The 27,986-nt window shown below is 64.0% G+C and overlaps 2 protein-coding genes across 10 annotated transcripts in view; one reads left to right on the top strand and one right to left on the bottom strand.

The window, feature by feature from the left end:
• Nucleotides 1-2,242: 2,242 nt before the first annotated feature.
• On the bottom strand, nucleotides 2,243-27,666 carry TANGO2 (transport and golgi organization 2 homolog). 5 transcript variants are annotated; one of them, XM_065903836.1, is made up of 9 exons: nucleotides 23,121-23,374; nucleotides 13,888-13,982; nucleotides 10,896-10,984; nucleotides 7,786-7,905; nucleotides 7,319-7,433; nucleotides 6,756-6,826; nucleotides 4,730-4,901; nucleotides 4,333-4,437; nucleotides 2,243-4,003 (listed from the first exon to the last, which is right to left on the bottom strand). In XM_065903836.1, exons 2-9 carry the CDS (start codon nucleotides 13,941-13,943, stop codon nucleotides 3,931-3,933), a joined length of 801 nt encoding a protein of 266 aa, XP_065759908.1. In that variant the 5' UTR covers nucleotides 13,944-13,982; nucleotides 23,121-23,374; the 3' UTR covers nucleotides 2,243-3,930. The 5 variants fall into 5 exon arrangements, with proteins under 5 accessions (XP_065759908.1, XP_065759906.1, XP_065759905.1 ...); XM_065903834.1 differs by lacking the exon at nucleotides 23,121-23,374 and adding an exon at nucleotides 27,558-27,666 and having other exon boundaries at nucleotides 2,246-4,032; XM_065903833.1 differs by lacking the exon at nucleotides 23,121-23,374 and adding an exon at nucleotides 23,381-23,432 and having other exon boundaries at nucleotides 2,246-4,032.
• Nucleotides 26,479-27,986, top strand: part of ARVCF (ARVCF delta catenin family member) — a 29,946-nt gene continuing 28,438 nt past the window's right edge. For 4 of the 5 annotated variants that reach the window (XM_065903817.1, XM_065903819.1, XM_065903818.1 and 1 more), the window contains exon 1: nucleotides 26,479-26,608. The gene's annotated coding sequence lies outside the window, so the exon portion shown is untranslated. The remainder of the gene's footprint in view (nucleotides 26,609-27,986) is intronic. The other variant, XM_065903824.1, reaches the window with a different exon arrangement.

Consider the following 27,986-nt stretch of genomic DNA (forward strand, 5'->3'; position numbering starts at 1 on the left):
CTTCTCGGCTCGCTCGTCCTGCGCGAGGAGCCAGGACTGTCCCTGCCAAGGCGGGAGCTCCCCTGGCACGGAGACGGCTGCAGGCCAAAGCCGGCGGTGCGGACGAGGGCCGGACAGGGCCCGTCAGTTTGACGGCGTTACAGAGCACCCCCCCCCCCCAACCCTCCCTGGCTGCAAGGCCAAGGCGGTGACTTTGCAGGAGCCAACTGGGAAGACCGCTCCGCCAGGCGCCCCAGCAGCGCACGTCCATCATCAGAGCGGATAAAGACGTGTTGCTTTGTGTCTTCAAGATGCTTCGATAAAAGAAAAGAGGGGGAAAAGCCAGTAAAGGGACATACTGAGGGCCTCCGGAGAAGGACACACTAAAGCCGCAAAGGCAAAACCCGTGTGTAATCACAAAGACCCCACAAACCCACAGGAGGGTCCTACCCCCAAAATGGCCAGTGCTTTTCAAAAAATGTCAAGCTCATTCAAGTCAGAGAGAGACTGGGGAGCCCTCTAGGGCTGTAGGAGCAACAACTAAGTGTGATGAGGGGGTCTTTGCTCAGGCGAGGGTTATTAGTGGGACAAAGGTCAGCAGATTAGTTAACCATATTGTATCAATGCTAATTTCATGGTTGTAAACCGTTACTGTGGTTAGGTAAGGTGTTGCGATTGGATCTCCTGAAGGATATTGGATTCTTTGTTCCCTTTTTCAAGTTTGTAGCAAGTTGAAATAATTTCCTAAAAAGAGCCAGGGGAGGGGTGCTGCAGGTCCCTAAGCTGAAGGCCCACGTAGGCCTTCCCTCTGCTTGCCAGGCTGCGCCATGAGGTTGGCACCAGGCACTCCACAGCGGGCACCGAGCCCTGTGAGGGTCTGGTACTTGGACTCGGCCAGCTGCTGGCCTTGCCCAGTGCACTCAGAGCCCATGGGAACCCCCAGCCCACCACCCTCCAGCTAGCTGCCTCACCACACTTCATTGCCTGGTGAGGTAGGGACCCCACCTACCCAGTCAAACTTGAGACCTCAGCCCTGCACACTACAGCCAACTTCCCACTTGGCCTGGCACCAAGCAGGTGACAGACAAGGACCTTACCATGGGACCGCCCCGCTGTCCTCAGCCAGTTCCAGCATCGGAGTCACAAAGATCAATGCCTAGAAGCTGGAACTCCAGGGCAAGCTGGGGGAGGAAACCTTTCCCTCTGGGCTTCTGGGTTTCCACCTCAGCCTGGCTCACTTGGGGTCTCTGCCAGCACAGGAGATCAAAAGACGAGGAGGGGGAGGGGGGAGGGGGGATCTCTGCAGACAGGAGCCCAGGCCAACAGACTGACTAGACCTGAAGATCCCTGCATCCCTCGCTGGTGGTGTGCTCACAGGAGCCAGGAGCCTAGGTCGGACAGGACTAGACCCGAGGTCCCCGAGGTCCCTCACTGGCTGTGCTCTCACAGACGTACCTCCAAATTGCTCAGCCCCAGGCCTCCAGCCTCTGTGCCTGCACACCTCCACTCGGCCAGCCTGGGGCTGAACAAGCAGTTCATTGGGGAAGGGGCACGAGAGACCCTGGCAGGGACTCAGGGATCAGATGCATCTGGTGACAAGCACAGAGGCCTCTTCTGGGCATGTCAAAGGTCCTTCCAGGAGACAGTTAAACCAGGTCCTGAATCCACCAAACAACAGAGACCTCGCTTCCAGACACTGGCCTGAGCCAAGGGGGTGTGCAAAGGGCCAGCACTGTCATCCCTGGCTCTGCTATCTATTTGGCTGGGGCATCAGGACACAGGGGTGGAACAGAGGAAAGGTCTTCACGCTCTTGTTCCTACCGGGAGACACACAAGCAACACTCGGTCAATGCACAGCCTGTCAAGACAAGGGCTTTCTGTTGTGCAGCAGAGACCAAGACGGGGAGGCTGCCTCAGACAGGGTGACTGTCAGGACTTGAGCAAAGACCTGCGGGGTGGGGGAGGGGGAGTGCGGCATGGGCATCTGCGGGAGGGGCCCTTCAGGCAGAGGGAACCTCACAGCAAAGACCCTGGGGCAGGAGCAGCAGTGAGAGCAGGGCAGGTGGGCGAGGCCAGCACGGCTGGACCCCCGGGGCCACCTGGCCTCACCCTGCCCCCTCCTGGCCTGCGGGCTGCGGGGCTGTCCCTGTGTCTCCACAGGTGTGTAAAACGAGGTCACAATTTCTCATTTTGTTCGGCTGCCAAGATAAAGTACGCCAGTGAGGGGCTCACACAACAGAGATTTATTCTCCTGGTCCGAGGCTGGCCGTCTGAGGTCGGGGTGTCCGTCACAGGCCCTGCTCCCTCTGAGGGTTCCCGGGGATGGCAGGCCCCCCTCCCTGAGTCTGGGGCCCCTGGGCAGGAGGCAGCTTGGCCCCGGTCTTCGCAGGCGTCTGTCTGTGTGCCTGCCTGTGCCTGTGTGTCCCTTTTCATAAGGACACCGCTCCTACCAATTCTCTTCTGATTACCTCTGGAAACACCTGACGAGGTGACCTGAGGGGCCGGAGCCCAGCGTCATCTCCCAGGGGGCGCCCAGGTCAGCCCAGATCCACAGAATCAAGTCTGGAGCTGCTTCCTTGGGTCTGGGCTGCCCAGGAACACAGGGCAGAGGGCGCATGGGGAATGTGGGCAGCAGACATCTGAAAGCCTCTCCGGATGGCCCTGCACCAGCGCAGTGGCACCCCAAAAGCCAGCATGGCTGCCTGGGGGGCCTGTGAGGCAGACAGAGGGAGCTGGCTGGCCCAGAGCCAGGGGCCTGGCCAATGGCGGCTGGGCGAGACGTGGGGGGGCGGGGCGCGGCACAGGCTGCCTCATGCGGGGCCACTTCCCACGGGGCCGTGAGGGGTGAAGAGGAGACAGAGCGGGGCTAGGGAGGCAGGGCAGGCCCAGGGTATGCCCAGCCCACCCGAGCCATCAACACACTGAGGAAGCCAGGTTAGGCAGGAGGGCAGCTGGGTGCCCACACTGGATGCAGGACTCCAGGTGCCTGGGCCCAGCTGTGGACAAGAGCACCAGGGTGCTCATCCAAAGCCAGGGCCCAGCGCTGCGCGGAGGATGGACGCCACTGCCCCCTTAGCTGGTGCACAGCCCCTCCACCACCCACGGGCCTCCACAGGCCTGACCGCACGGCTCCCCAGGGGTGCAGGGCGCCACCTGCACCAGGGTCTGCGGACCAAAAGGGCAGCTCCCCAGCCCACACGGTCATTCTGTCTCACAGTCGAGGCGTGGAATGCATCAGCCTCAGTTTTATTGTCAGCATTCCCCCATTCATGTACAGAGTCCTACGATGTTTAGTTTCTCGAGAGGAGAATGGCAGGGGCCTCTGTGTGCCCTCCCTGAGATGGGCCTGCCTGGAGCCCCAGAGCCCCAGGCAGCGCAGTGCGCACAGACACTCCTCATGGACGGCCCCATGCACACGGCGCCCCCGGGCTCCAGGTTGTGTCTCTCTAGGGGACAGGCTTTCATCCCTCCAGAGGGTCTGTCCCCTTCCAGGAGCAGGGCTGGGGGCAGCAAAGGCCATCGCCAGGACAGGAGGCGCTGCTCTGAAGCGGACATCCACCCTCGCGTCTGGATCGCGGCGAGACCCACGGGACGAAGCGCGTGAGGATGAGAGGCACTCGCTGCGGGGCCGGCTCTGGTGGGTGGCGTGCCTGGAGCACGTGTGCGTCTGAGCACATGTGCACACGCCCATGGCCTGCAGTGTGCGCACGCCTGCGTGCCGTGTGTCACATGGGGCTCTGCACACAGGCAGGGGAGGCCCAGCACCCTGACTGCAGGCCACTGTCATTTCCAGGGCCTAAGGCTGGGCCCCGAGCTAGACCCGGGGACGCAGACAGTTCACACAGAGGGCTCTGCCCTGGGGGACGCTGGCCAGGTCACAGGCAGTACCTATGACAGGGCCTCCCGGGAGCCCCAGCCACAGTGGCTGTGGGCTAGCTCTGCAGCCGGAACTCATGGGTAGTGGTCTCCCAGCGGGTGGGGTCCGAGCCCAGCATGCTGCGCTCCGTGAAAGTCACGTGCCCGTCTGCATCCACAAGGATGACCGTGTTGGTCCTAAAAGAGCCCAGGGCCCATGTTCCGCCTCAAAAGGTGCAGACCGGAGGAGGGAGGGGCCTCGCTGGACCCCGGCCTGGCTCCGGTCTCGGGGCTCTCAGGCCCAGTGCCTCTGGGCCTCAGGGCAAGGGGGGTGCACTGAGCTGGGGGCCCCACAGGTTTCTGCCCAGCGGGACCACCCCCCCACCACTCGGCCGGTGGGCCCTGGGCTGACGAGGCAGAGCACCCGGGGCTCCCAGCACCACCACGGGGCTCCCAGCCAGGGAGGGCGGAGGTGGCACCTGCGCCTGCCTGTCGTACCTGGTGCCGTAGTCGGGGCAGCGCACGCACACGGCCGCGTACTTGCTGAGGATGGGTCGCACGTACTCCCTGCCCTGGGCCTCAATGGCCGGGTCTGGCAGCTGCCTGAAGGACAGAGGCAGTGTTCTTGCTGCCAGCCCGCAGCCCTGCAGCGCCCGGGAGCCCACCAGACTGGGTGGGGGAGCCACACGAGCTGCTCCCTGCATGTCCAGGTCAGGGCCCGGAACCCCCACTCAGCCTGTTACTCGGGGCTTCGCTGTAGGGGCCACGGGACAGCGACTGCCAGCCCATCCCTGCACCAGGTCCCCCCAGGGCTACCCGGGGCCCAAACACACGGGCCCCACGAACTGAAGCAGCTGGCTCACAGAGCCTCGGTCTGTGTGCGGGGGGCACTCACGCCTCGTCGTTGCTGAGCACGTCCAGGAGCTGGGCCACCAGCGCGTCCCTAGGGAGCTCCCGGCCCCGCTCCACGGCCTCCAGGAAGAGCTGCTTCCCGAAGCACAGCTTCCTCCAGGGCGTCTCCAGCAGCGCGTTGCTCAGCCCGTAGGTCCCTGCAGGAGGCCAGGGGTCTGCCAGCATGGGGGCGGGGGGACTGTGACCCACACTCCACCCACCCACTCCTTCTCTGCACACCTCCGTCTCCAGGAACTTGCCAGCCCTGGCTGTGGGGAGGGCTCGGGTGATCGGAATCCACCGGGGGAAGGTCCGTCCCTAAGTAGGGGTGGCCCGAGGTGGGGGCCAACTGGGAAGGTTCAGGCTGGGAACCCCACAGCCTCAGGCCAGGAGGCTGCCTGCCAGGGTCAGCTGGGGTCAGGGAGCCCGACCCTGGGATGCCCCAGGTGCCAACACGTAAACTGGATGTCGTCAAAATTTTAAATGATGTGCTTCAGAAGACACCAACGAGAAGGTGAGAAGACAGGACAGAAGAAAACATTAGACAAATCAAGTATCTGATGGGAGACTTGTATTTAGAACACATAAAATAATTCTTGCAATTCAATAACAGAAGATGACCCAACTGAAAAATAGAGATAGGACTGAGTAAACATTTCTCCGAATAAGACACAAGAGTGACCAGCAAACAGGTGAAAAGTTTCTCAATGTTATTAACGACCATGGAAATACAAACCAAGGCCACGGTGCGACCACATCACGCTGGGGACAGCTACAGTGAGAAGTCGGCCAGTGACAAGTCCTGGCGAGACTCGTAAACTTGCTGCTGGCAATGTAAAATGGTGCAACTGCTTTGGGAAGTAGCCTGGCAACTCATCAAACGTTCAGTTACTTTATAATCTGCCAACTCCACTCGAAGTACCCACACAAGAGAGATGACGGTACCCACACTGAAACGTGGAACCAACATTCACAGCACCCAATAGTGGGGACAGCCAAGCGTCCTTCAGTGGGCAAGGGATAAATGAGGCAGAAAACCCACAGGATGGAACACCATTCAGTCACAAACAGGAACGGAACCCTCACACCACAGAAGGATGAACCTTGAAAGCGTTCCTCAAAGGGAAAGGCCAGACACAAAGGCCGGTACTGTCTGCGCCTGTCTACATAAGATACGCAGAGTGGGCAAACCCACAGAGAGAGAAAGCAGACGGCGGTCTCCAGGGCTGGGGGGTAACAGCCCCAAGGGGTGAGCTTCCCTTCTGGAGTTGGATCTTGATGGCAGCTGCACCACTTTAGGGACAGTGAAAGCGACTGAAAGCATACTCTAACGGGTGGGCTGGATGCCACGTGGTCACAGTTCAATGGAGCAGTTCCTTTATTTCTTTTAAAGTAACATGGAGGGCTCCCCTGGTGGCTCAGTGGTAAAGAATTCATCTGCCAATGCAGGAGACAGGGGTTCGATCCCTGACCCAGGAAGTCCCCACGTGCCGTGGAGCATCTCTGCCCCTGCGCCACGACTACGGGGCCTGCCCTAGGACCCCTGCTCCGCAACAAGGAAAGCTACCGCAGGGAGCAGCCCACACACTCCAGAAAGAGCAGCCCTGCTCGCCACAACTAGGGAGGGCCCGCACAGCAAGGGAGACCCAGCACAGCCAAAAATGAATGAATAGATACGACAGGAATCAGGCGAGGTAGGCTCTGGGACGACACAGCAGTGGGGAAGTGACAAGAATTCCATCCCAGCAGCAATTTGCAGACGGGCAGCCTCTCTGGGCGTGGTTGAGGGCAGCGTGGGGGGGTCCTGGTGCTGCCACAGGGGTCATAGAACTGGGGGCACCAAGGGCTCCGCATGGGCGGAAGCAGCCCGCCTGTGGGCCAGGTGAGGCCACAGTCACCACTGGTCACAGGGGGCATGAACGGCTGCAAGCAGCCCCAGGAGAGACACCAGCAGAGCCCCAGGCCCAGAAAGCGGCAAGGGGCCCTCAGGGAAGCAGCCCACCCTGCGCTACCCGCTGGGGCGGCCTCACCTGGCACCAAGACGACAGGCTCCCGCTCCCCCCGGTTTCCATAGTAGCAAACGACGTCTCCCTTCTCTGTGCTGCAACCGAGGGCAGAGAGGGTCAGCTGGGGCCGCTGGGGCCACACCCTCCCGCACAGGCGCCACTGTTACGACCCACCTGTGCCCAATCAGCCCGACACCTCTCTGTGCATCAACATGGGCCTACCCACAACCCGACCGATGCGTCCCCGGGGCCCCCACAGGGCCCAGCAGCCCGGCTCCTGAATCTCACGGCCAGAACGGATGCCCAGGGCTCCAGGGCCCCAACCTCCGCGGGTGAACAGCTCCTCCCACCTTGGGGACAGGCCTCCCCCCGCCTCTCGCTGTCCTCCCCACCCCGGGCGGAGAACGCCCCTCGCCCCTCGCCCCACGTCCTCTGCCCACAGGGCCCATGGCTGGTTTGGCTGGCATCACAGCCCCCTGGAGGCTCCGGACAGGCCGACAGACAGCTCCCGAGCCCTCAGAGGACCTGGGGTCACCTCGCTGCCCTCGGCCCTATCCCAGGTAGCACCTCCCCACCTGAAGACCCACCTCAGGTCGGCTGCGATGAGGTTGAAGCCGTTGTACAGGTGGCCTTCGGCCGAGACCTTCTTCAGGTAGGACAAGCTGTCCATGTCCGAGGTCAGGAACTGGGCCACGAGCTCACCTGTGGCAGGGGACACATGCCCATGGGAGGGCGGCAGGACTGAGCCCCTCTCCCGGGAGACAACGGTCCCCCCGGGCCAGCCCCCCCTCACCGAGTGGCAGCCAAGGGGGGCAGTGCTGAGACTTCTGACTCTGAACATCCTCCTGCTGAGCCCCCACGGGGAGGTCTAGCACAAGGGGACGTCAGGGGGACAGTGTGTGTCCACAGGGCGGGGGTGACCACACAGCGGTCAGGAGCCAGGCCGCAGCCAGGCCGAGATGGCTCCCGGCGCCACCAGCCAGGGGGCTGCAGAGCCCCTCTCCTCACCCCGCCTCCCACCCCTCCAGTTGTCCGCGAGCCCGCAGCCCCGTACCTCGGCCCCGGGCATCATGGTTCAGCCGCGGCTGCAAGTAGTTGGTGAGTGCGGCTAGCTTGCCCCGTGTGCTGACACCCAGCCACGTGCCGCCCTCCTTGCCTTCCTCCATGTCCAGCCCTGCAGCAGACGACAGTGTCACCAGCAGCCCTGGGGCCACCCCGGGCTCAAACTCTGCGGGACGAGGCAGCCTGAAGGCCCACAGATCTTCGGGGTGACCTTCATCAGGGACAACACCTATCGTCCCTGGGACCTCCGGCCCCACACACACATGCTGGCACCTGGTGGGCGTCAGGCTGGGGCACACGCAGCACCAGCTCTGCCGCGGGAACCCCGCCAGGCCCCAGCCAGGTGCAGGGACACTGGCTGTCGTCCCTGGGCAGGACCAGGCTTCACTGGGAGCCCTCCTGCTACAACCTTCCACGACCACGGGCCCACCCTGGGCTGGCAAGGTGGCTACAGCCACCAGCAGTGAGCTCCTAGGCCGGCGGGGTCACTTGCTTGAAGACTGGGGTGGAAACAACTAAGTCACTGACACATTATTATTACAACACTGATGAACTGTTACAGCCGTGTCCTACTCTCTGCGACCCCGTGGACTGCAGCCTGCCAGGCTCTTCCGTCCATGGGACTTACCAGGCAAGAATACTGGAGCGGGTTGCCTTATCCTCCTCCAGGGAAAGGACAATAGTAGAACTAAAAGAGGGAAAGACCTGAAAGAAGTATTGAAATAAAACTGCCCTTATTTGTACGTGAAAAAGATCCAAAGAGAATCTACAAGAAAAAGAAGCCTTCCATAACTAATGAGTAAATACTAACAAGAACTGGAAAATGAAAATTTAATTATCATTAACAAGAGCACCAAATGATTTTCAAAACACATAGAAAAATGTTACAGGGAAGACGTGTGCTGAGGACACGTGTCAGGCAGACCTGACTGAACGAAGAGCCCTGCTTGGGGCCCGGTCGCTCACGTGGTCAAGAGGAGCTCTGCCAGAGCACGGACAAAAGGGAGCCCTCTGACACCACTGGGGGGAGTGCACGCTGGCGCGGCCACCATGACGACCAGCACGGAGCTTCCTTAGAACACTAACACAGAACTACCACACAATCCAACAAGTCCACTCCTGGGTGTGCATCTGGAGAAATTAACGTGGAAAGACCCACACACCCCAGTGTTCACTGCAGCACTGTTTACAGCAGTCACAATGTAAAAGCACAGTAAATGTTCATCAACAGATGAATGGATGAAGATGTGGTGTATTTACACCATGGAATACTATTCAGCCATAAGAAGAACAAAATAATGCCATCTGCAGCAACAGGGGTAAAACCCAGAGATTGTCATACTGAGTGAAGTCAGTCACACAAAGACAGACAAACACCGCCTGGTATGGCCTGTATGTGGACTCTAAAATAGGACCCAGTGGCTAAGACTCTGTGCTCCCAATGTAGAGGGCAGGTTCGATCCCTGGTCGGGGACCTAGATCCTGCACGTGGCAACTAAAGATTCCCGATGCCGCAACTAAGACCCAGTACAGCCGAATAAATACGCTAAAAATAAAATGTGACACAAATGAACTTATCTACAAAACAAGCAGACTCACAGACACAGAGAACGGACTTGTGGTTGCCAAGGGAGCGGGAGAGGAAGTTTAGGTTAGCAAAGGCAAACTCGTGTATACAGGGCGAATAAACGGGGTCCTACCACATGGCACAAAACTTCATACGCAACATCTCGTGATAAACCATAACAGAAAACACTATGAAAAAAATATATATATGCACATATGTAAGACTGAATCACTGTGTTGAACAGGAGAAACTAACGCAACACTGTAAACCAACTATAGAAAAAAGGATGACAGTTCTCTCCAAATGACCAAGAGTGACCACAATCAAATGAAGACCTGGCAGGCTGGCGTTCCACAGAAATCACAGACCTAAGCATAAACAAAACCAGAAGGCTTCCAGAACCACATAGAGGAAGATATCTTTACAATCTCACGATAGGCAAAGACTTTGGGTAAGATGCAATAAAACCTATAACAAACCTAGACAGCATATTAAAAGCAGAGACATCACTTTGCCAACACAAGTCTGTATTGTCAAAGCTATGGTTTTCCCAGTAGTCATGCATGGATATCAAAGTTGGACCATAAAGAAGGCTGAGCACCATAGAATTGATGCTTTTGAACTGTAGTGTTGGAGAAGACTCTTGAGAGTCCGTTGGACTGCAAGGAGATCAAACCAGTCCATCCTAAAGGAAATCTGTCCTGAATATTCATTGGAAGGACTGATGCTGAAGCTGAAACTCCAATATTTTGGCCACCTGACACGAAGAATTGACTCATTTGAAAAGACCCTGATGCTGGGAAAGATTGAAGGCAGGAGAAGAGGACGACAGAGAATGACACAGTTGGATGGCATCACCTATTCGATGGACATGAGTCTGAGCAAGCTCCAGGAGTTGGTGATGGACAGGGAGGCCTGGCGTGCAGGCCATAGGGTCGCAGAGAGCTGGTGATGACTTTGCGACTGAACAGCAGCACACCCAGAATGTCCCTTGGCCATGCCACGGGCTCCCCTCAGTCCTCTCCACGGGCTTCCACGCCTCTGGGAAGCCAGGCCAGCCCAGGCAAAGACCCCACACACGGGACCGCCATGCCCAGAGCTCAGGGCGCAGGGGCCGGCCCGCCCCACCCCACTCCCCACTCTCTCTCCACCTCCCGCAGGACCTGCTCATTCTCCCTGCGCCCAGCCTCCTCTGCCCAACGCTGCACACAGGAAGCCTCCATGGATGTCCGAGGGCCCTGGCCCAGGCACACGTACACACCCTCTGGGTGCCGGGAGCTGCTCCCAAGGGGCCCGTCTGCTCCACAGGCTCCGCACTGGCCCCCAAGCTCCGGCGGCCCTCCCTGGGGCCAGGGGTGCTTGAGGGCACCACAAGTGCCTGCGGCTGCGCACGCGCACGCGCACGTGCCACCAGGCGGCCTCGAGGACAGCGGCCTGGGCTCGCGCGGGGCCAGCCCCAGCGGAGGGTGGATCCAGGTACAGCCCCCACCTTCCGGCCGGGCACCAGGCGCGTGGAGGGCGGCGGGGACACTCACCGCTGAGGACCTCGTTGTTGCTCCCCCAGAAGTCTGCGGCCCTGGCCGGCCGGTGGTAGAACTCGTCCCTGTTGGCGGCCAGGATGAGCCTGAGGAGAGAGCACAGAGAAGGGTCTCATGGGAACTGGAGCATCTCACGTGGGCAGACGGTCTCTTGGGAACAGCCTTGGTTTTCCTCTCGTTACCAAGACAGCGGTGCCTCAGTAGTCAGGACGCAAGCCCGCGGGAAGGGGAAAGCAGACTCGGCCCAGTCCTCTGGCCCGTGGACCGCTTCCCCGAGCACGCCGTGAAACCCCCAGCAGCGCTGAGGGCGTCCCAGTGCTGCTCCCTCCTGCACTCTGGGGCATCTCTGGGAGGGGGCAGCTGAGGATTTCTCTGTATTCCCTTCCTGTTTAGTATTATGAATCATACAAGCATTTATTTGGCAACTAGAAAACGTTGATGTTTTCAGAGCACTGGTTCTGAGGTACGAAGTTTTGGTCACTTTTGCCACCTAAAATAACTGTGCGGGAAGAGCCCCTGGAGAAGGGCATGGCAACCCGCTCCAGTACTCTTGCCTGGGAAACCCCGTGAACAGAGGAGCCTAAGGGGCTACAGGCCACGCAGTCGCAAAACAGTTCCACGTGACTTAATGACTAAAAAACAACAAGCTGTTCCTCTGCCTCCAGTTTCTTGGCTTTCGATCTAGAAAGTCCACGGCCACGATCAGCAAACACAAACTCCCCAACAGGTCTAAACGAACATTCAAAGCTACCCTGAGCTCTAGAGGGACTTCCCTGGCAGTCCAGTGGTTAAGAGTCCGTGCTTCTGCTGTGGTGGGTGCAGTGTGATCCCTAATCAGGGAACTAAAATCCTGAGTGAGGCTTGGCAGGGCCCAGATACCCAAAAAGACAACAGAAACAACTCCACACACAGGTGGGAGTCAAGTGGGCGGGGTCACCCTGAAGGCTCCCGGAGACCCAGCGTCTGTTTCTGATGAGGGACCCTGCGAGCAGCATGGGCTGGTGTGGGGCCGGGGACCAGCCCGTACTCCTCAAAACTGCCCAAGAGTACTGTTCACAGGGACGCCTGGCTCCATGAACACTGGCTTGTGGGGAACACTGGGAACACTGGCTCGTGCACCCCAACACCCACACAATTATTGCCTCAGCGAGGTGTTCAGCTCGGGGCCCTGGGGGCAACGCAGGTGCTGGCTGGCGGGGTCTCCGCTGCTGCAGGGGTCAGTCCCCTGAAGCCACAGGACCAGACCGCCTGGTCTCACCTGTCGTGGGCCAGGGTCACTCTCCTCTCGGAGGCCACCTGCAAGCGCTGGCCATGGGCCCATCCAAGAGCAGCAACCCCTTAGAGGCCAGAAACCCCCCCAGGACACACCCCCGGTGAACTCGGGGTCACCTGATTCAAGGTTTCCATCATTTGGCAAAATATGGAGGCAAAGTGCTGGGCAACGACAGGCACGGGGGCGCAGAGGCCGGGAGCTCCCACAGGGGTCACACCCAGGCAGGGCAGGGCGGGTGGGCGGGCGTGTCGAGCCAAGGGCAGCCCCGGGAAGGTCCGACACCAGTGCCTGTGGCCGGGCGCGCAGCCTGGGAGGCAGGTCAAACCCGAGGGCACCTGAGGGGTCGTGCCAGGGGTGATGGCAATGGGAGGTGACGTGAGGAGGGGTGGGTGCCCCAAAACAGAGGGCAGTGGGGTGGCAACACAGGGGCACAGCACAGGGCACAGACGAGGGGTCCAGACGGCCTTGGCCTGGGGCTCCTCTGCCGAGCCACTCATGCAGCCCAGGCCCCTGCATGCGCCCCAGCCTCCCAGATGTACCCCAGGCCCCCACCAGCCACGCTGTCTCCCTCCCCCCACACCCCCGAGGGCGCTCTGCCGAACAGCCCACAGGACACGCGCTCTCACGCAGTGGCCCCGGATCGCAGGAGAGCTCGGCAGCGTGGCACCAGCGTCCGCCGCCGCCCTTCCCAGGGCTCTGCAGCGGCTGCGGGCCCAGTGTTGTCAGCAGAGGGCACTGGAGGGACGCTGCTGGGGAGAGGTTTTCGCTCCCTGACTCGGGGCACAGCCCAGACGGTGGCCAGTGCAGGCGGGCAGATCTCCAAGTGCCCGGAGAGCTTCTGGCCACCCAGTGCGCCAGCCCGGGCTGGGCTCGGCCCAGGGGTGGAGGGCGGGCTCTGCCCCCGGGCATCCTGACCCCGCAGTGCCTAATAATCCCACGTTAGACCTCCCCGCTCTAATCACAGTCCTGGGGCTCTGTCCACTGGCTGGACCCCGACTCCCAGCTCGCTCTGCTGGGGGCTGTCGAGAGCCAGCTCCCAGCCCCCAGCCTGGCCCTGCGGCCTGCTCCCCCGCAGGAAGGGGACGCTGGGCACTGTTCATTCCCTGGCCTGGAGTGAGTGGCCTCAGCCACACGTCAGGCACCCGAGAAGCCGCTGAAATGACCCAGGCCCTGGGACAACAGCGACTTCACAGCAACCGCCCTGGTGACTCTGTGGTTGGGGGTCACAACCCAGCCTCCCTCTCCGTGAGGATCAGTGTTGGGGGGTCCCCACCATGGAGCTGGAAGACAGAGGGGTGCCCCCCAGAGCCAGCGGCCCCTCCCTGGCCTCAGCCTCCTGCCTGCTCCGGCGGGCCCCCCAGTGCACCTGACCCCCGCACAGGCGGCCCTCATGATGCTGGCTGCTTGCTGGCCCCCAGGCCAGTCTCCATCGCTACCACTCTGTCCGACTGCCGCCAGGTCCCCAGCTGGGGGCACGGGGCTGTGCGCACGTCCACTCCATCCTCCGTCCTGCCCACGCGGCCGTCTCCAGCGGCTAAGTCTGAGCACCTCTGGACATCGACTCGGGGCCCCTGCCCCAGGAGGAACCCCCCGTGGGGCCCACTGAGCAGCTGCTCTCAGGGGACCCAGGCGCTGGCCTGCGCCCCACCCCGCACGCAGCGACCACACAGGCTCCCAAGGCGGAGCGGGACAGTGGGTGCAGCCCGGGGGGGTTACCTGTATGCATTTTTGGAAACAGGGCGAGGATCAAACTTAAAGAAGATGATGCACATGAGTCCCGAGGGGGGGCTTGGCTCCACGGGTCACGAGCTCTGCAGGAGAAGGAAACGTGTTGAGTGAATGGCAGACGACAGGAGCACCTCCCAAATCAGCAGGCCCCCCTTGCCCGAACTGAGCCAGGCTTCACTGCCCAGACCCTTGCTGGACAAGGGACCTGTGTGGTGCATGCTGCGATGCTCGCCCGTCTCTGTAAACATGCTCTGAGGCAGTGGCCAGACACTTCCCCGACGCCAGTGACCTCGCTGGCCCTGGTGGCTGGCGATCGCTCCCTGGTCTGGGGTCTGAAACAGACCATCTCCCGTCTCAGGACTCACAGGAGGACATTCCTAGCACACTGACCCGCCTTCACAGCAGGCGACCAGGTACGGGAGCCCTGGCCGCCCCTCTCGGAGACGCCAAAGAGGGCCGGAGCCCACGGCCAGCGCCATGGCCGCGACCGCGACGCAGAGTCACGCGGCAGCCGCCCGGCTCACGGCCTTCCAGCGGCCCCTCCCCTCACTCCCCTCACGGGTCTGATGGAATGGCCGGCGGGCACTGGATGCACCCGGAACTCTCCCCGGCTGTGCCCACAGGCCCGGAGGGACCTCCAGCTCAGCCCCGTGCTTGTCCAGGCACAGGTGTGCTGACGGCCCAGTCCACCGACCTCTGCCCTCAGTAAGGCGCCGTGGCCATGCAGGGGAGGCGCGGCCGTGGTGACCAGGGCCGTGTGCGGGAGCCCAGGGCACCGCATCACACGCAGCGCACACACAGAGGGCCCCCGGGTGGTGTGGCCAGGCCGGGCTCCACTGGGGCCCAGCGTCCCAAGAGTGCCCAGCAATCCCCATCCTGTGGGCAGATCACTGGGACCAACCTCCTTTGTAAAAGTGACTCAAAACACTTGAAAAAACATGGAAAATCCTCAAAGCCAAGAACTGACAAGGTCATGCCGGATTTAGCTGACATCTGAGAGAACACAAAAATCCAGAGAAGAAAGAGAGCAGAGAATGGTGCCCATTCCCGCCCCAGGGGCCGCCCATGGCGCGACCTGGGCTCTGGCGGCCTCAGGGATGAGGAGACAGGGACCCAGTGTGTCTGCACGGCCACACGGGGGCTGCAGGGAAGGTGCACAGAAGTGAGGGGGTCTCTAAGAAGCTCCATGTGTAGAGCCAGGGACACCCGGGGTGCCTAGGGACTTGGTCTGAGGTGCGTCTGCACTGGCGGGACCCCTGGGCACACTGAAGTGTCCGTCTTCATCCCAGACTTCCGAGAGTCTCTGGAGTGATTTCCAGAACAGAGAGCAGCGCGGTGGAAAGACCCGCATGACGAGATGGAGCACCGCGAGCAAGAAGCGGCAGGGCCCCCCCCACGTCCCACGACCCCGCCCGTCTGAACACAGGAGAGGGGCTCGGGGCCATGTGTGCGGAGAGGACGCCGGGGGCCTCCCAGTGCCAGAAAGACCCTCCAGAAGCAGCGGCCTCAGGGACCTCCCTGCACGCCCAGCACAGGGGCGCGGGTTTGATCCCTGGTCGGGGAACTAAGGTAGGCGAGCCCTGCGGCATGGCCGTGAACAGAAGAGAAGAAAGAGCCGCACGGGTGAGCGTGAGACCTCGGCTGATGGTGCTGGGGCAGGTCAGACACGGAAGATGGGACAGTCAGCGAGATCACCCAGGAGGCAGGGCAGGGTGACGGGCGGCCACTGGGTGCCTCAGGACCCCGGCATCCCACCTGCCCCGTGAGCAGAGTGCGGCACCCGAGACAAAGACCCCCGCCCGCCCGGGGGGCTGCTCACTTCTGGACACACGGACGCCCCAGGCGGGTCAGCCAGGGCCATCTGCGGTGACCAGGCTGGCCACGGGCAGCAGAAGGAGCCCCACTGGGTTCCTGCCAACTCCCAGCCCCACCAGGACGGAGGGCCGCCTCACCTGGAACACCCCACGCTGAACGTGCCCTCTCTGGCCTGCCCTCCCCTGCCATGTCTAGCCCAGGCTGCGTACCGGGGCCCAGGGGTGGGGGGGCACCAGCCACTGCTGAGCTCAGACGCAGGGCCCTCCTCCACTTGGCCACAGGGCCCCCGCGGGGGCTCCGAGCCACCCAGGGCGGGGGTAGCCGAGCCCCCAGGAGGCGGCGGTGAGCAGGGCTCCCAGCACCAGGAAGGCTGCGGCGGGTCTCCAGGCAGGTGTGGGCGCAGGCACAGGGCTGCAGCCTGGGTGCAGACGCGGTCATCGGGAGGGAGGGGCCGGAGGAAAGCCAGCCCCTGGGGAGGGGACCATCAGGAACTGCCTTTCTCTCCAGTCCCTCACCCCCCACTCAGCAGGCCCGCTGCCCCGCCCCTCCCCGCCCCAAGTCTCCCTGCCCCCCACGCCCTCCTCCAGGGCCTCCTCCCAGCCTGCCCCGCTCAGGCCCTGTGGGCTCGCAAGAGGCTCCATATCCTCTCCGGGGTCTGAGTCCTCCCTGACAGCCCCGCTGCCATCCAGGGCTCCCAGGGCAAGTCCTGGACACTGCACTGGTGTCGCCCACAGCCCCGCAGCAGGGCACGCAGGCGCTCCCCTTGGCTTGCTTCCCGAGACTTCCGAGGTCAGGGCGGGGCAGTGAGCTGAGGGCTCAAGGTCCCAGTGCTCCCAGTGAGCCTGGGCTCCTCCTCTCCGAGTGACACCGAGGCCGGGGTCAGGACAAGGTCATCCTGAAGAGCACTGGGCCGGGGGTGTGGGCTGTTCCTGGCCCTCTTGGGGGGTCCCCACCCTGCCCAGCCCAACTCCACCTGCAGCCCAGGGTGCCCACAGGCCCAGGGCAGCCTGAGATGTCAGAACTCTGCAGTCCTGGCATGGCCCCGAGGGCCGGGTGGGCGCATGGAGGTGGGCGAAGCTGGGGGCACCGGGCACTGAAGGAAGCCGTCCAGCCCGGTGGGCAGGGGGGCCGCGGTAGTGACAGCCCCCGGGCAGGGGGGCCGCGGTAGTGACAGCCCCCTGCCAGGGGTGCCAGCCACAGTCGGACACCAGCTGCCCACCCTCTGCGGGCGAGGGGGCTCGGCCCGCGGCAAGCAGGGTAGCCAGGGGGAACCAGGCCGGGGGGCAGGGTCCCCACTGATGGGTGGCTGCCATGGAACTCAGCTCTCTGGGCTCGGGACATGCAGATCTGGAGCAGAGCGGGCCGCAAGGCCGCAGGCGGGGCAAGGCCAGCGGCAGCCGGTTCCCAGGCAGGCTCCTCGGGCTCCTCCCACACCAAGTGCCCGGCAGTTACAGGCATCTCGCTGGGGGTGCAGCCAGGCCGCAGACAGGTCCCCGGGGAAGGAAGTCCCCAGACGGCGGCAGCCTGGCTGAAAGAGGACCAGAGCATGGAGACTGACAGATGGCTGAACACCCAGGGGGAGGGAGCGGCATCCCCGGGTAACCCAGGAGTTTCCGGTTGGCTGTGTGCTTCCAGACCTTTCTCGGCAAAGTACAGTGCATGCCGGAGTCATCGCTCACACAGGACCCCACCACCCCGTCTTCCTGCCCACTGGCCGTCAGTCTGAGCCCCCGCGGCAGGAGGTGCTCTGCACATCTGCTGGCCGCTGTCCCTCAACGCGGTGGCCGGGGGTGGCCCTGCCCGCTGCCCAAGTTGCCCCCGTGAAAACCTGCCCGTCCTCCCAGAGCACGTCTCTGCATCCAAGCTGCACGGCACGTGCCCCCTCGTCCCAGAGCGACACCCCTTTCTCCTGAGCTCCACGCACGGCTGTCTTTAGGCTCCATTCTCGGATGTGTCTGCCCATGTGGGAGGCGTGAGCCAGGGACCCCGTGCTGCCCAGCGGAGGTGTCCTGTCTGCACCACCAGGCCTCCCTGGATGCCCACCACACGACTCCTTGGGGTCGAACTTCGGCACGCGCTGTGCTATCTCGGGGCGGGAGTCCCCTGCTCAGCTTTTCACAGAAGCCGCTGACACTGAAGGATCTGGCACACCAGGCACCCGTGTTTGCGAAGTGACACGGGTGAGGAAGTCCGCTCCCGGAGCCGGAGGTCAGCCTGCCTGTCTGGGGACCCACAAGGGTCCCCAGTCTCAGTGCCAGTGGCAGGTCCACACCCTGATCTGGGCAGCAGCCTGCAGGGCTCGCTCTGTGCCATCCCGTGAGCTGGCCGCTTAGAACAGGTGCCCTTCCTGGGGGGAACCGGAGCACCCTCCCGGAGCTGCCCACGAGAAAACCTCGACAGACCCTGCCCTCCTTCCCCACGGGCTCTGAGATGTTCCGCGGGCAAGCAGGAAGAGGGGTTCTCAGTAGACCGGGGACGCCAGATGCAGCCCCGGCTTGGAGCGGCCAGTGGCCAAGAGACTGGCACAAGGATTCACGCGCTCAGGTGGCTACTGGCTGGGGTGGGGCCTACACCCTCAGCTAAAGAGGCAAAGAGGGCACCTAGACAAGGGGGCATACCTGGGCACTAAGGGACACTCCTGGGAACCAGGGGGGAACAGCTGGGGACAGAGGGGAACACCTGGGGACAGGGGGACACACCTGGGGACGGGGGGACACACCTGGGGAGGGGGGACACACCTGGGGACTGGGGGGACACACCTGGGGACGGGGGGCACAGCTGGGGACTGGGGACACACCTGGGGACGGGGGGACACACCTGGGGATGGGGGGCACAGGTGGGGACTGGGGACACACCTGGGGATGGGGGGCACACCTGGGGATGGGGGGGCACACCTGGGGACGGGGGGACACACCTGGGGACGGGGGGGCACACCTGGGGATGGGGGGGCACAGCTGGGGACTGGGGACACACCTGGGGACGGGGGGCACACCTGGGGACGGGGGGACACACCTGGGGACGGGGGGACACACCTGGGGACGGGGGGGCACAGCTGGGGACGGGGCGACACACCTGGGGACGGGGGGGCACACCTGGGGACGGGGCGACACACCTGGGGACACACCTGGGGACGGGGGGACACACCTGGGGACGGGGGGCACAGCTGGGGACGGGGGGGCACACCTGGGGACGGGGGGACACACCTGGGGACGGGGGGGCACAGCTGGGGACGGGGCGACACACCTGGGGACACACCTGGGGACGGGGGGGCACAGCTGGGGACGGGGGGGACACACCTGGGGACGGGGGGCACAGCTGGGGACGGGGGGACACACCTGGGGACACACCTGGGGACGGGGGGCACAGCTGGGGATGGGGGGGACACACCTGGGGACGGGGGGGACACACCTGGGGACACACCTGGGGACGGGGGGGCACAGCTGGGGACGGGGCAACACACCTGGGGACACACCTGGGGATGGGGGGACACACCTGGGGACACACCTGGGGACGGGGGACACACCTGGGGACGGGGCGACACACCTGGGGACACACCTGGGGACGGGGGACACACCTGGGGATGGGGGGACACACCTGGGGACACACCTGGGGACGGGGGGGCACAGCTGGGGACGGGGCGACACACCTGGGGACACACCTGGGGACGGGGGGGCACAGCTGGGGACGGGGGGGACACACCTGGGGACGGGGGGCACAGCTGGGGACGGGGGGACACACCTGGGGACGGGGGGCACAGCTGGGGACGGGGCAACACACCTGGGGACACACCTGGGGACGGGGGGCACAGCTGGGGATGGGGGGACACACCTGGGGACACACCTGGGGACGGGGGGGCACAGCTGGGGACGGGGCGACACACCTGGGGACACACCTGGGGACGGGGGACACACCTGGGGATGGGGGGACACACCTGGGGACACACCTGGGGACGGGGGGGCACAGCTGGGGACGGGGGGGACACACCTGGGGACGGGGGGCACAGCTGGGGACGGGGCGACACACCTGGGGACACACCTGGGGACGGGGGGGCACACCTGGGGACGGGGCGACACACCTGGGGACACACCTGGGGACGGGGGACACACCTGGGGGCACACCTGGGGACGGGGGGGCACAGCTGGGGACGGGGGGGACACACCTGGGGACGGGGGGCACAGCTGGGGACGGGGGGGCACACCTGGGGACACACCTGGGGACGGGGGACACACCTGGGGACACACCTGGGGACGGGGGGACACACCTGGGGACGGGGGGACACACCTGGGGACGGGGGGGCACAGCTGGGGACGGGGGGGACACACCTGGGGACGGGGGGCACATCTGGGGACGGGGGGGACACACCTGGGGATGGGGGGACACACCTGGGGACGGGGGGGCACACCTGGGGACGGGGGGGCCCACCTGGGGACGGGGGGACACACCTGGGGACGGGGGGACACACCTGGGGACACACCTGGGGACGGGGGGACACACCTGGGGACGGGGGGACACACCTGGGGACGGGGGGGCACACCTGGGGACGGGGCGACACACCTGGGGACACACCTGGGGACGGGGGGACACACCTGGGGACACACCTGGGGACGGGGGGACACACCTGGGGACGGGAGGGCACACCTGGGGACGGGGCGACACACCTGGGGACACACCTGGGGACGGGGGGGCACACCTGGGGACGGGGGGGCACAGCTGGGGACGGGGGGGACACACCTGGGGATGGGGGGACACACCTGGGGACGGGGGGGCACACCTGGGGACGGGGGGACACACCTGGGGACGGGGGGGCACACCTGGGGACGGGGGGACACACCTGGGGACGGGGGGGCACAGCTGGGGACGGGGGGGACACACCTGGGGACGGGGGGCACAGCTGGGGACGGGGCGACACACCTGGGGACACACCTGGGGACGGGGGGGCACACCTGGGGACGGGGGGGGACACCTGGGGACGGGGGGACACACCTGGGGACGGGGGGACACACCTGGGGACACACCTGGGGACGGGGGGGGACACACCTGGGGATGTGGGGGCACACCTGGGGACACACCTGGGGACACACCTGGGGACCGGGGAGCACACCTGGGGACGGGGGGGGACACACCTGGGGATGGGGGGGCACACCTGGGGATGGGGGGGCACACTTGGGGACACACCTGGGGACACACCTGGGGACGGGGGGGCACACCTGGGGACCGGGGGACACACCTGGGGACCGGACATACCTGGGCACACTGGCCAGAGGAGTCAGGAGTGGGGGACCCATGAATGCAAGCGGTGGGGGAGTGGGTGCGGGAGAGGGATCCAGGGGCCTGGCAATCACTCTCCTCCAGCTGCTCCCTAGGGCTCTGGGCAGGGGGTGACCGAGCCCTGGGGTAGGCAGGTCCACTCCTTCTGTCCCCCACTGCACACTCTTGGCGGAAGGCAGTCAAGGCCCGCCAGCCAGCCCATCTGGCCTGGAGCCAAGGCGCCGGGCACCCCGCCCACCACGCGGGGCGGAGCTTGGAGCTCCAGGCAGGAGCTGCTCACAAGTGACGCGTGACACGTGACTCCACGGCGGCTGCCAGCCCAGGACAGAAACACACGGGGACACAAGCCCTATCAGCCCGAACTAATCATTCAGAGCAGCCGGCTGCCCACCCCGCCACCGCCCACCGCACCCCCTCCCAGCCCAGGACTCCGCAACCCAGCTCTGTGGTTCTGGCTGATAAGTAGCATTTCACTATGACACATTTTCTACAGCGACAATGTTTCCTGAGATCTAAGAGCCGTTTGAGGGGCACTCATTCAGCCTCACAGTGCGTGTCATTGTCCCCTCAGGGTTCAAAAGAGCAACACCAACAAGGGACGCAGGGAGTCATGGCGCACGCTGGACGCTCTGCACTTTGGTCCCCATCCCAACAGGAGCACGGTTTCCCCACAAGCCGGGGGCTAGCCCTGCGGCTCAAGGGGTTAAAGGGAGGAAGGGGGCACTCCCACCAGCCCCAAAAGGAGTGTAGAAGCAAGGACTTCTACTGGACATGGTCTTAAGGACCGGGGAGAGACACCAGGTGGTGGGGCCTGGGCCTCTTCACTGTGAAGCGTGTATCCAGCACTTCTGCAACCTAGAAAGAAAGTTGAGGAGGAGGAAACACAGCTGCACCGACAGCCTGAAAACCCAGGGGCGACCTTGTTCTCTCAGAGCCCATCACCAAACCCCAAGGTCCAGTCCAACCAATTGTCCTCACACACTGGCTGACAGACCTACACGGTGTCAGTGACGAGTGTGGCCCCACTTGCAGTGGCCTCCCTGCCCAGGGCCACGGACAGACACCCTCAGAAGCAGCATGCAGGGCACCAAGTGGCCAGGAGGGGCCTTCTAGGGCCGCAGCCAGCACAGGATTAAGTCCCCAGGACACCGCACGTGACTGTGTCAGGGTGAAACACGACCTGAGTGACAGCCCAGAAATGAACACACAAAGAGCCCGTGAGGCAGTCCTAACAGCTCAGGGACAGAGCAGCGGGGCAGAGTAGACGGCTGGAGGCCTGGTCCAGGGGGCCTGCATCCTGCTGACACACCAGTGACACAAAGCCACAGTATTGGGGTACGCGTGCTTCTGCAGTCAGCGGTCAGGGGTCCCAGCAGGTGGGAGCACCAGGACAGCACGCTCTCCCCACCGGGAACCCTGGGCCCCAGGGAGCAGGAGCGGAGGCTCTGCTGTATCCACCTGCCAACACGCCCACCCTCTCACCCCACCCCACACGATAGGTCACTCGAGGCAGGAAGGCTTCTGGGAGAGGGGCTCAGGAGGACAGGCCAGCCTAGCTTTGAGTGACCTTGGGGACACCACTGGCCCTCAGCCTGAGTTTTCTTCACTGTGAATGCTATCATCTGGCCAACAGACACTTGCCCTGAAAGGCTGCCCAGAGGACAAGGCGCAAGCAGCAGAAAGCAGTTCCCAGGAGCTCCCGGCTGCAGGCACCCCTCACAGCTCTATCCCTTGTCCCCCAAGACCAAAAAAGCGAGACACCGGTGGGCAGGCCCGCAGCAGGACAGCAGGGCAGGCCTGGCTAACCATGTGACTGCCCCAGCAGAGGCCAGCTGGACCTCAGGAGCTGCCCAAGGGCAGAAGGCCCACACCAGATCTGTGCTGCTGGGGCAGGAGTATCTTCAAAACCAGTGGCTACAGGGCCTTACCCTGGGTGCAGCCCTGCCCAGCCCCTGGCCCTGAACTCCCGTGGGGAGGGCCTGACGCCCGAGCCAGCCCAGGAAGGCCGGGTCCAGGAGCGCACACGACCTGGCCCCGGCTGCCTCCCGGACACGCATCGGCTATCCCCTGCAGCAGGGCGCAGGGAGGGAGCAACGTGACTCAGGTCTCCCCGGCCCACCGCCGCGTAGCCCACCCACCCTGGCAGGGACACCGGCCAGGCCTGCGGGCCCGCGCCCCGTCCCGGCGGGGACACTGGAAACGCGGTTTCAGGAACGCGAAGGACGCTCCGTCGGCCGGGGTCGGCTCGGTCTCCGATCGGACCGGGCGCTGGACGGGCAATCAACGCCTCGAGAAGGGGAACGCGGGGCGGGCGCGGTGGCCGCTGCCGAGTCCGAGCCCCGCGCCCCGCGGGGAGCGCCGCCCGCCGCCCGCCGCCCGCATCCCGGCGCGCACTCACCGCCTCCGCCACGGCCGCCGACTTCCGGGTGCCGCGCCCGCGCGCTGAAGCCGCCATCGCCCAGGCCCCGCCCCCCGCCGCCCGCGCGCTCGCCATTGGGCAGTCAGGCTAGGGGGCGGGGCGGCGCGGCGCGAGCCCGGACACCATTGGCTGCCCACGCCGTCGCTCCGGGCTGCACCTCCCGGCGCCCCGCCCCCGGGGCTGCGCCAAGCGCCCGGGGGCGCCTCGTGACCCCCGCGGGCAGGACGGCGCCGGCCCCCAGCCCTACTCCCGTGGACACGTTCCTGCCCGCCCAGCGGCCAGCGCTGCACGGGGCCCTGCAGGAGGTTCCGCAGGGTGCGCACGTGGAGGCTGCCTCCCCGCCTCCCCAGTCCATGCCTGTAAATTGGCCATCTTTCCCCATTGCAGTTCTGACCGCGGACATCCTTGCTGCGCTCAGGACAGACGTCGGACCGGTCACCGCAGCCGTTCACCCGCCTCGAGGCTGTTGGCAGGGCCGACCCCAGGATGCAGGGCTGTCAGCCTGATCTCCACACCATCGCAACTGAGCAAAAGCCACTGACTAGATCCTTCACCGGAGGACAGAGACGTTCGCTGCGGCTCCCTGCCCACAGTGTCCTCTGGGCTGTGTCTGCGGTCTGAGTGGAGATTCAGAGGCCCAGGGCTTACTCCAAATGGGTCCTCAGCAAACTACGACGAGGATGACAATTATATTAAGGTTGCTAATAATGGTGCTTCCCAGGTGGCATAGAGGTAAAGAATCCACCTGCCAATGCAGGAGATGCAAGAGATGTTGGTTTGATCCCTGAGTCCGGAAGATCCCTTGGAGGAGGAAATGACAACTCACTCTGCTCCTGTATTCTTGCTGGAAAACCCCATGAACAGAGGAGTCTGGCGGTCTACATACAGTCTTTGGGGTCAGAAAGAATCAGATAGGACTGAGAACACACACACAACAATGTGCTTTGTTGTTGTTCAGTAGTTAAGTCATGTCCAACTCTTTACGACCCCATGGACTGCAGCACACCAGGCTTCCCTGTCCCCACTATCTTCTAGAGTTTGCTCAAATTCATGTCCTTTGAGTCAGTGATGCCATCCAACCATCTCATCCTCTATTGTCCCCCTTCTCCTCCTGCCCTCAATCTCTCCCAGCATCAGGGTCTTTTCCAATGAGTTGGCTCTTCACTTCAGTGTGTTAAGTGCTCTAACCCAGCATTCCAGGACACAGCTCTCATATTTCCATTTTACAGATGCAAACATTGAGGCTTAAAGCAATTTTGTGTCACTTGCTTGAAGTCAGAATTAGGTGGCCACTGGCAGTGGCTGGATTAATTTCACAACCCTGCAGTGAGGATGTAGGTGCCTGATCCTTTCTTGGAGATCTGATGCCCTGTGGAAACTGGGACTCAGAGAGGGCAAGGGCCAGACTGGTATTAACCCCAGGCAAGATTCCATCTCAAACCTGCATGACACCCCTAAAAGTCCATTCCACTCCACTGTTGTGCTGTCTCATCTGTGCTACTCCTCGAAGTCCACAGAAGCCCCTTGCAGGCAAGGAAAGCAAGGACTCCCTGTGTCCCGGGGCTCTGCCTGTCCTGGGGCTCCCCATGTCCAAGGACTCCTCCTGTCCTTGGGCTCCCCGTGTCCCAGGACTCCTGGCCAGCAGGTGGCAGACCTAGCGAGAGACACTCAGTCCTCCTCGCGACACCTGGCAAGAGTCAAGCTGGGTGGTGCCAGTGATTCCCCTCTGGGCAGCTGGATTCTGCAGTCCAGCTGAGAGGTGGTAGTGTTGGATAAGCAGACTCCAGGACTTGGAGGCGAGTGGCCATGCCCGGGGGGACAACAGGCAGCAGCAGTAGAGTGATCTGCCCCAAACCACTGGGTCCAGAGGTGCAGGACCCCGAGTGGCCAAGCCCTCCTGACCAGCACCTTCCCATTATCTGCAAAGGGGATGCAGCCATGCTTAGGTTGGGGAGGTGGAAATCCCACTCCGCCATCAGCCAATGAGATGGGTCGGGGTGAGTGTCTCAGGGCCACCACGGGTTCCCTGTCACCCTACCTCTGAACACATACATCCTTAGATGGGAGCTCATGACCTCGTGTGGTCACCCTTTTGACCTCAAGCAGTTGCAGCTGTTGGGAACTTCTAACATCCAGCAGAAACCTGGTTCTCCCTGCAGCTTTTCACATGTGCCCGAGGGATGGCCTTATAGAACTGGCCAGAAGCCAGGTAGAGGGTGGGTGAGAGGGAGAGACGGGGCTCCTGGGCCCTGTGGCAGTGGGCCAGGGGCAGAGGCCACCTTCCCTGAACTCTGACTCTTTCCAGACCCCATCTGCAGCCTGGGTCAGAGAGGGAGGCCAGTCCCCGGGCCCTGCAGGGTGGGCGGAGCCCACGGAGTCGTAAATTCACCCCTGAAGGAGGAGAAAAGTCACTGTTCCCCGAGAGGTCCCACCCACTCGGGCCTCCACAGTGGGAACCCTGGGGCGATGAGGGTGGGAGACCGCCCAGATGGACTGGGTTGGAGCCCCACCGCCTCCTCCCAGTGACCTAAAGCTGGCGAGAACCTCTCTACGCCTCGGTGGGTCTTCCGTCTGTAAAAACGGGAGGACAGCAGAACGCTCCCTCGCGGACTGTGGGAATACAACTGGTGCCAAAGGGCGGGCGCCGCGTGCAGCCAACAGCAGGCGCTGGAGGAGGATACCCGGGAAACTGGGGGTGACGACAGAGCCGACCGGCCCAAGTCCGGGGATGGGGCGCCAGGCCTCCCCGCTCCCCGCGCGGGCCGCATGGCCCGGGCACGTCCTCGAAGGAGGCCGGGAGAGGGCGGCCGGCAGCCCGGGCCACAGCCGCATAGGTCCCGGCAGGTGCCCCGGCCTCCGCTGCTCCACGAGGGGCCGTGGTCGGCAGAGACGGACACCCCCAGCGCCCAATGGCAAGCCGGCGTCTCCCCGCGCTCGTCCAATCGGCGCCGGTTGCCGGGCCTCCCGACCAGTGAGAACAGTGGCGGCGGCGGGGAGGGGCGAGGGTCGCGGCGCCGGTAGGCCGGCTTTGCGCACCGGCGGAGCAAGGGGCGGAGGGCTGGCCCCGGTTGCGCGGGGCGCTGAGGGTGCGCCCCGCACCGGCGCGATCGGAGGCCCCCGGACGGTCACCCGCGCCCGCCCGGGGACGCCGCGCGCCGAGGGACAGGCAGACGCCGTGCTGCGGCGCCGCCCACAACCGCGCTCCAGGTAGGCTCCGGCCGGGAACCCGGGTCGGGGTCGGGGCCGGCATCCGGGCTGCGGGCCGGCCAGGGGCCGGAATCGAGGTCTGGGCAGGGTTCCGTGCCGGGGATCCAGGCCGGCCCCGCTCCACCCGCACCGCGCCGCTGTGCGCGAGATCCCGGACCGGCGGGGGCGGGTCCCTTTGTGCGCGGCCTGGGGTCCTGCCCGGCCGGCCGTGCTCCTAGCTCCGCGCACCCCTCCGGTCGCGGCGCAACCTGAGCCGTGTCCGCCCTACTCGACCGGGCGCCTTGGGCCGGCGCTACGCAGCCACGGAAACTTTCCATCGGCCGAGCGGATCAGGGGCTGGGGAACTTTCCCGGGGCGGCTAGCCGCCGGGAAGCACCGGCACGGCGGGGACGGGGAATGCCCCGGCTGGCGCCGCGCCGCGCCGCGCCCGCCGCCCAGAGGACGAGGGAGAGAACGCTGCCCGGAGCCCCAACCTGGCTCCCCCTCCTCGCCTCCCCAGCGCCCCGCTGGTGTGAGGCGCGTTCCCCCCGACCCGAAGTGGGACTCGGCCCAGATTGGCTGTTAACCTGAACGCGCAGCCGGAGATCCCCAGCCTGCCTCTTTTGCTCTTAAATAATTAAATATTGGGTTATTACAACATGTCACCATTTCTAACCTCTGCACAACGTGTCACAGTGAAAACGGGAGTTTGAGGCTCCCGTGCCCCTCTCCCTTTAACCCAAAGGTGTCTAGGAACAAGAACAGCTGCTCCGAGGGTCTCACTCCGTGTGTAATCCCACCCCCCCCCCCGCACCCCTTTCACAGATCACCCGAGTCGCCATGCAGGGCACATGCCAAGTGAGGGTCTATGAGCCCAGGGGTGTCCCCCCAGTGAGGGCATGCCCAGCCCAGCACTGGGAGCCTCGGGGTCCAGGCTCCCGGAGGTCCGCCCGGCCCAAGCAGGTCCCACCTGCCCTGCCTCTGTATCTGGACCAGCAGCAGTCTGTTCCCGAGCAGGTGGTCTGGGTCTGGGGTTCAGCCACAGCGTGTGGAGCTGTGAATCTGGCATCTGTGCTTTCCCGCAGCCTCGCTCGTCCCTTCCACAGTGCCCTGTCTCTTCCCCCGTTGCCCACACCCCCGAGTCTGAGGTCCACTGGCACCCAGCCCAGGGACAGGCATAGAGCACGCACTGCGCTCAGGACTCTGGTCTGGCCATAGCCTGGGGAGGAGGTCCCGCAAGAACAGCCCGGCCAGCCCCTAGCCCGCTCTCAACATGGGCACGATGCCTGCTAACCACGTGCCTCCTGGAGGAGCGGGGCCCGCCCTCAGTCCTGCCAGGCTAGAGCTGCCCCCCCACCCAGCCTGGGCCGCATGCCTCCCCCCAGGGTGGCCCCTCAGG

Source organism: Muntiacus reevesi, chromosome 13, assembly GCF_963930625.1.
Source record: "Muntiacus reevesi chromosome 13, mMunRee1.1, whole genome shotgun sequence".
Lineage (NCBI taxonomy): Eukaryota > Metazoa > Chordata > Mammalia > Artiodactyla > Cervidae > Muntiacus > Muntiacus reevesi.

Bases quoted from the DNA above. Each gene is read 5' to 3' on its own strand.
- TANGO2 (XM_065903834.1), bottom strand. From the start codon at position 13,943: ATGTGCATCATCTTCTTTAAGTTTGATCCTCGCCCTGTTTCCAAAAAT. The intron at 7,906-10,895 runs GTGAGTGTCCCC...CGTCTGCTGCAG, and splicing joins CAACAACGAGGTCCTCAGCG to GGCTGGACATGGAGGAAGGC. The intron at 7,434-7,785 runs GTACGGGGCTGC...CCCCTGCCACAG, and splicing joins CCATGATGCCCGGGGCCGAG to GTGAGCTCGTGGCCCAGTTC.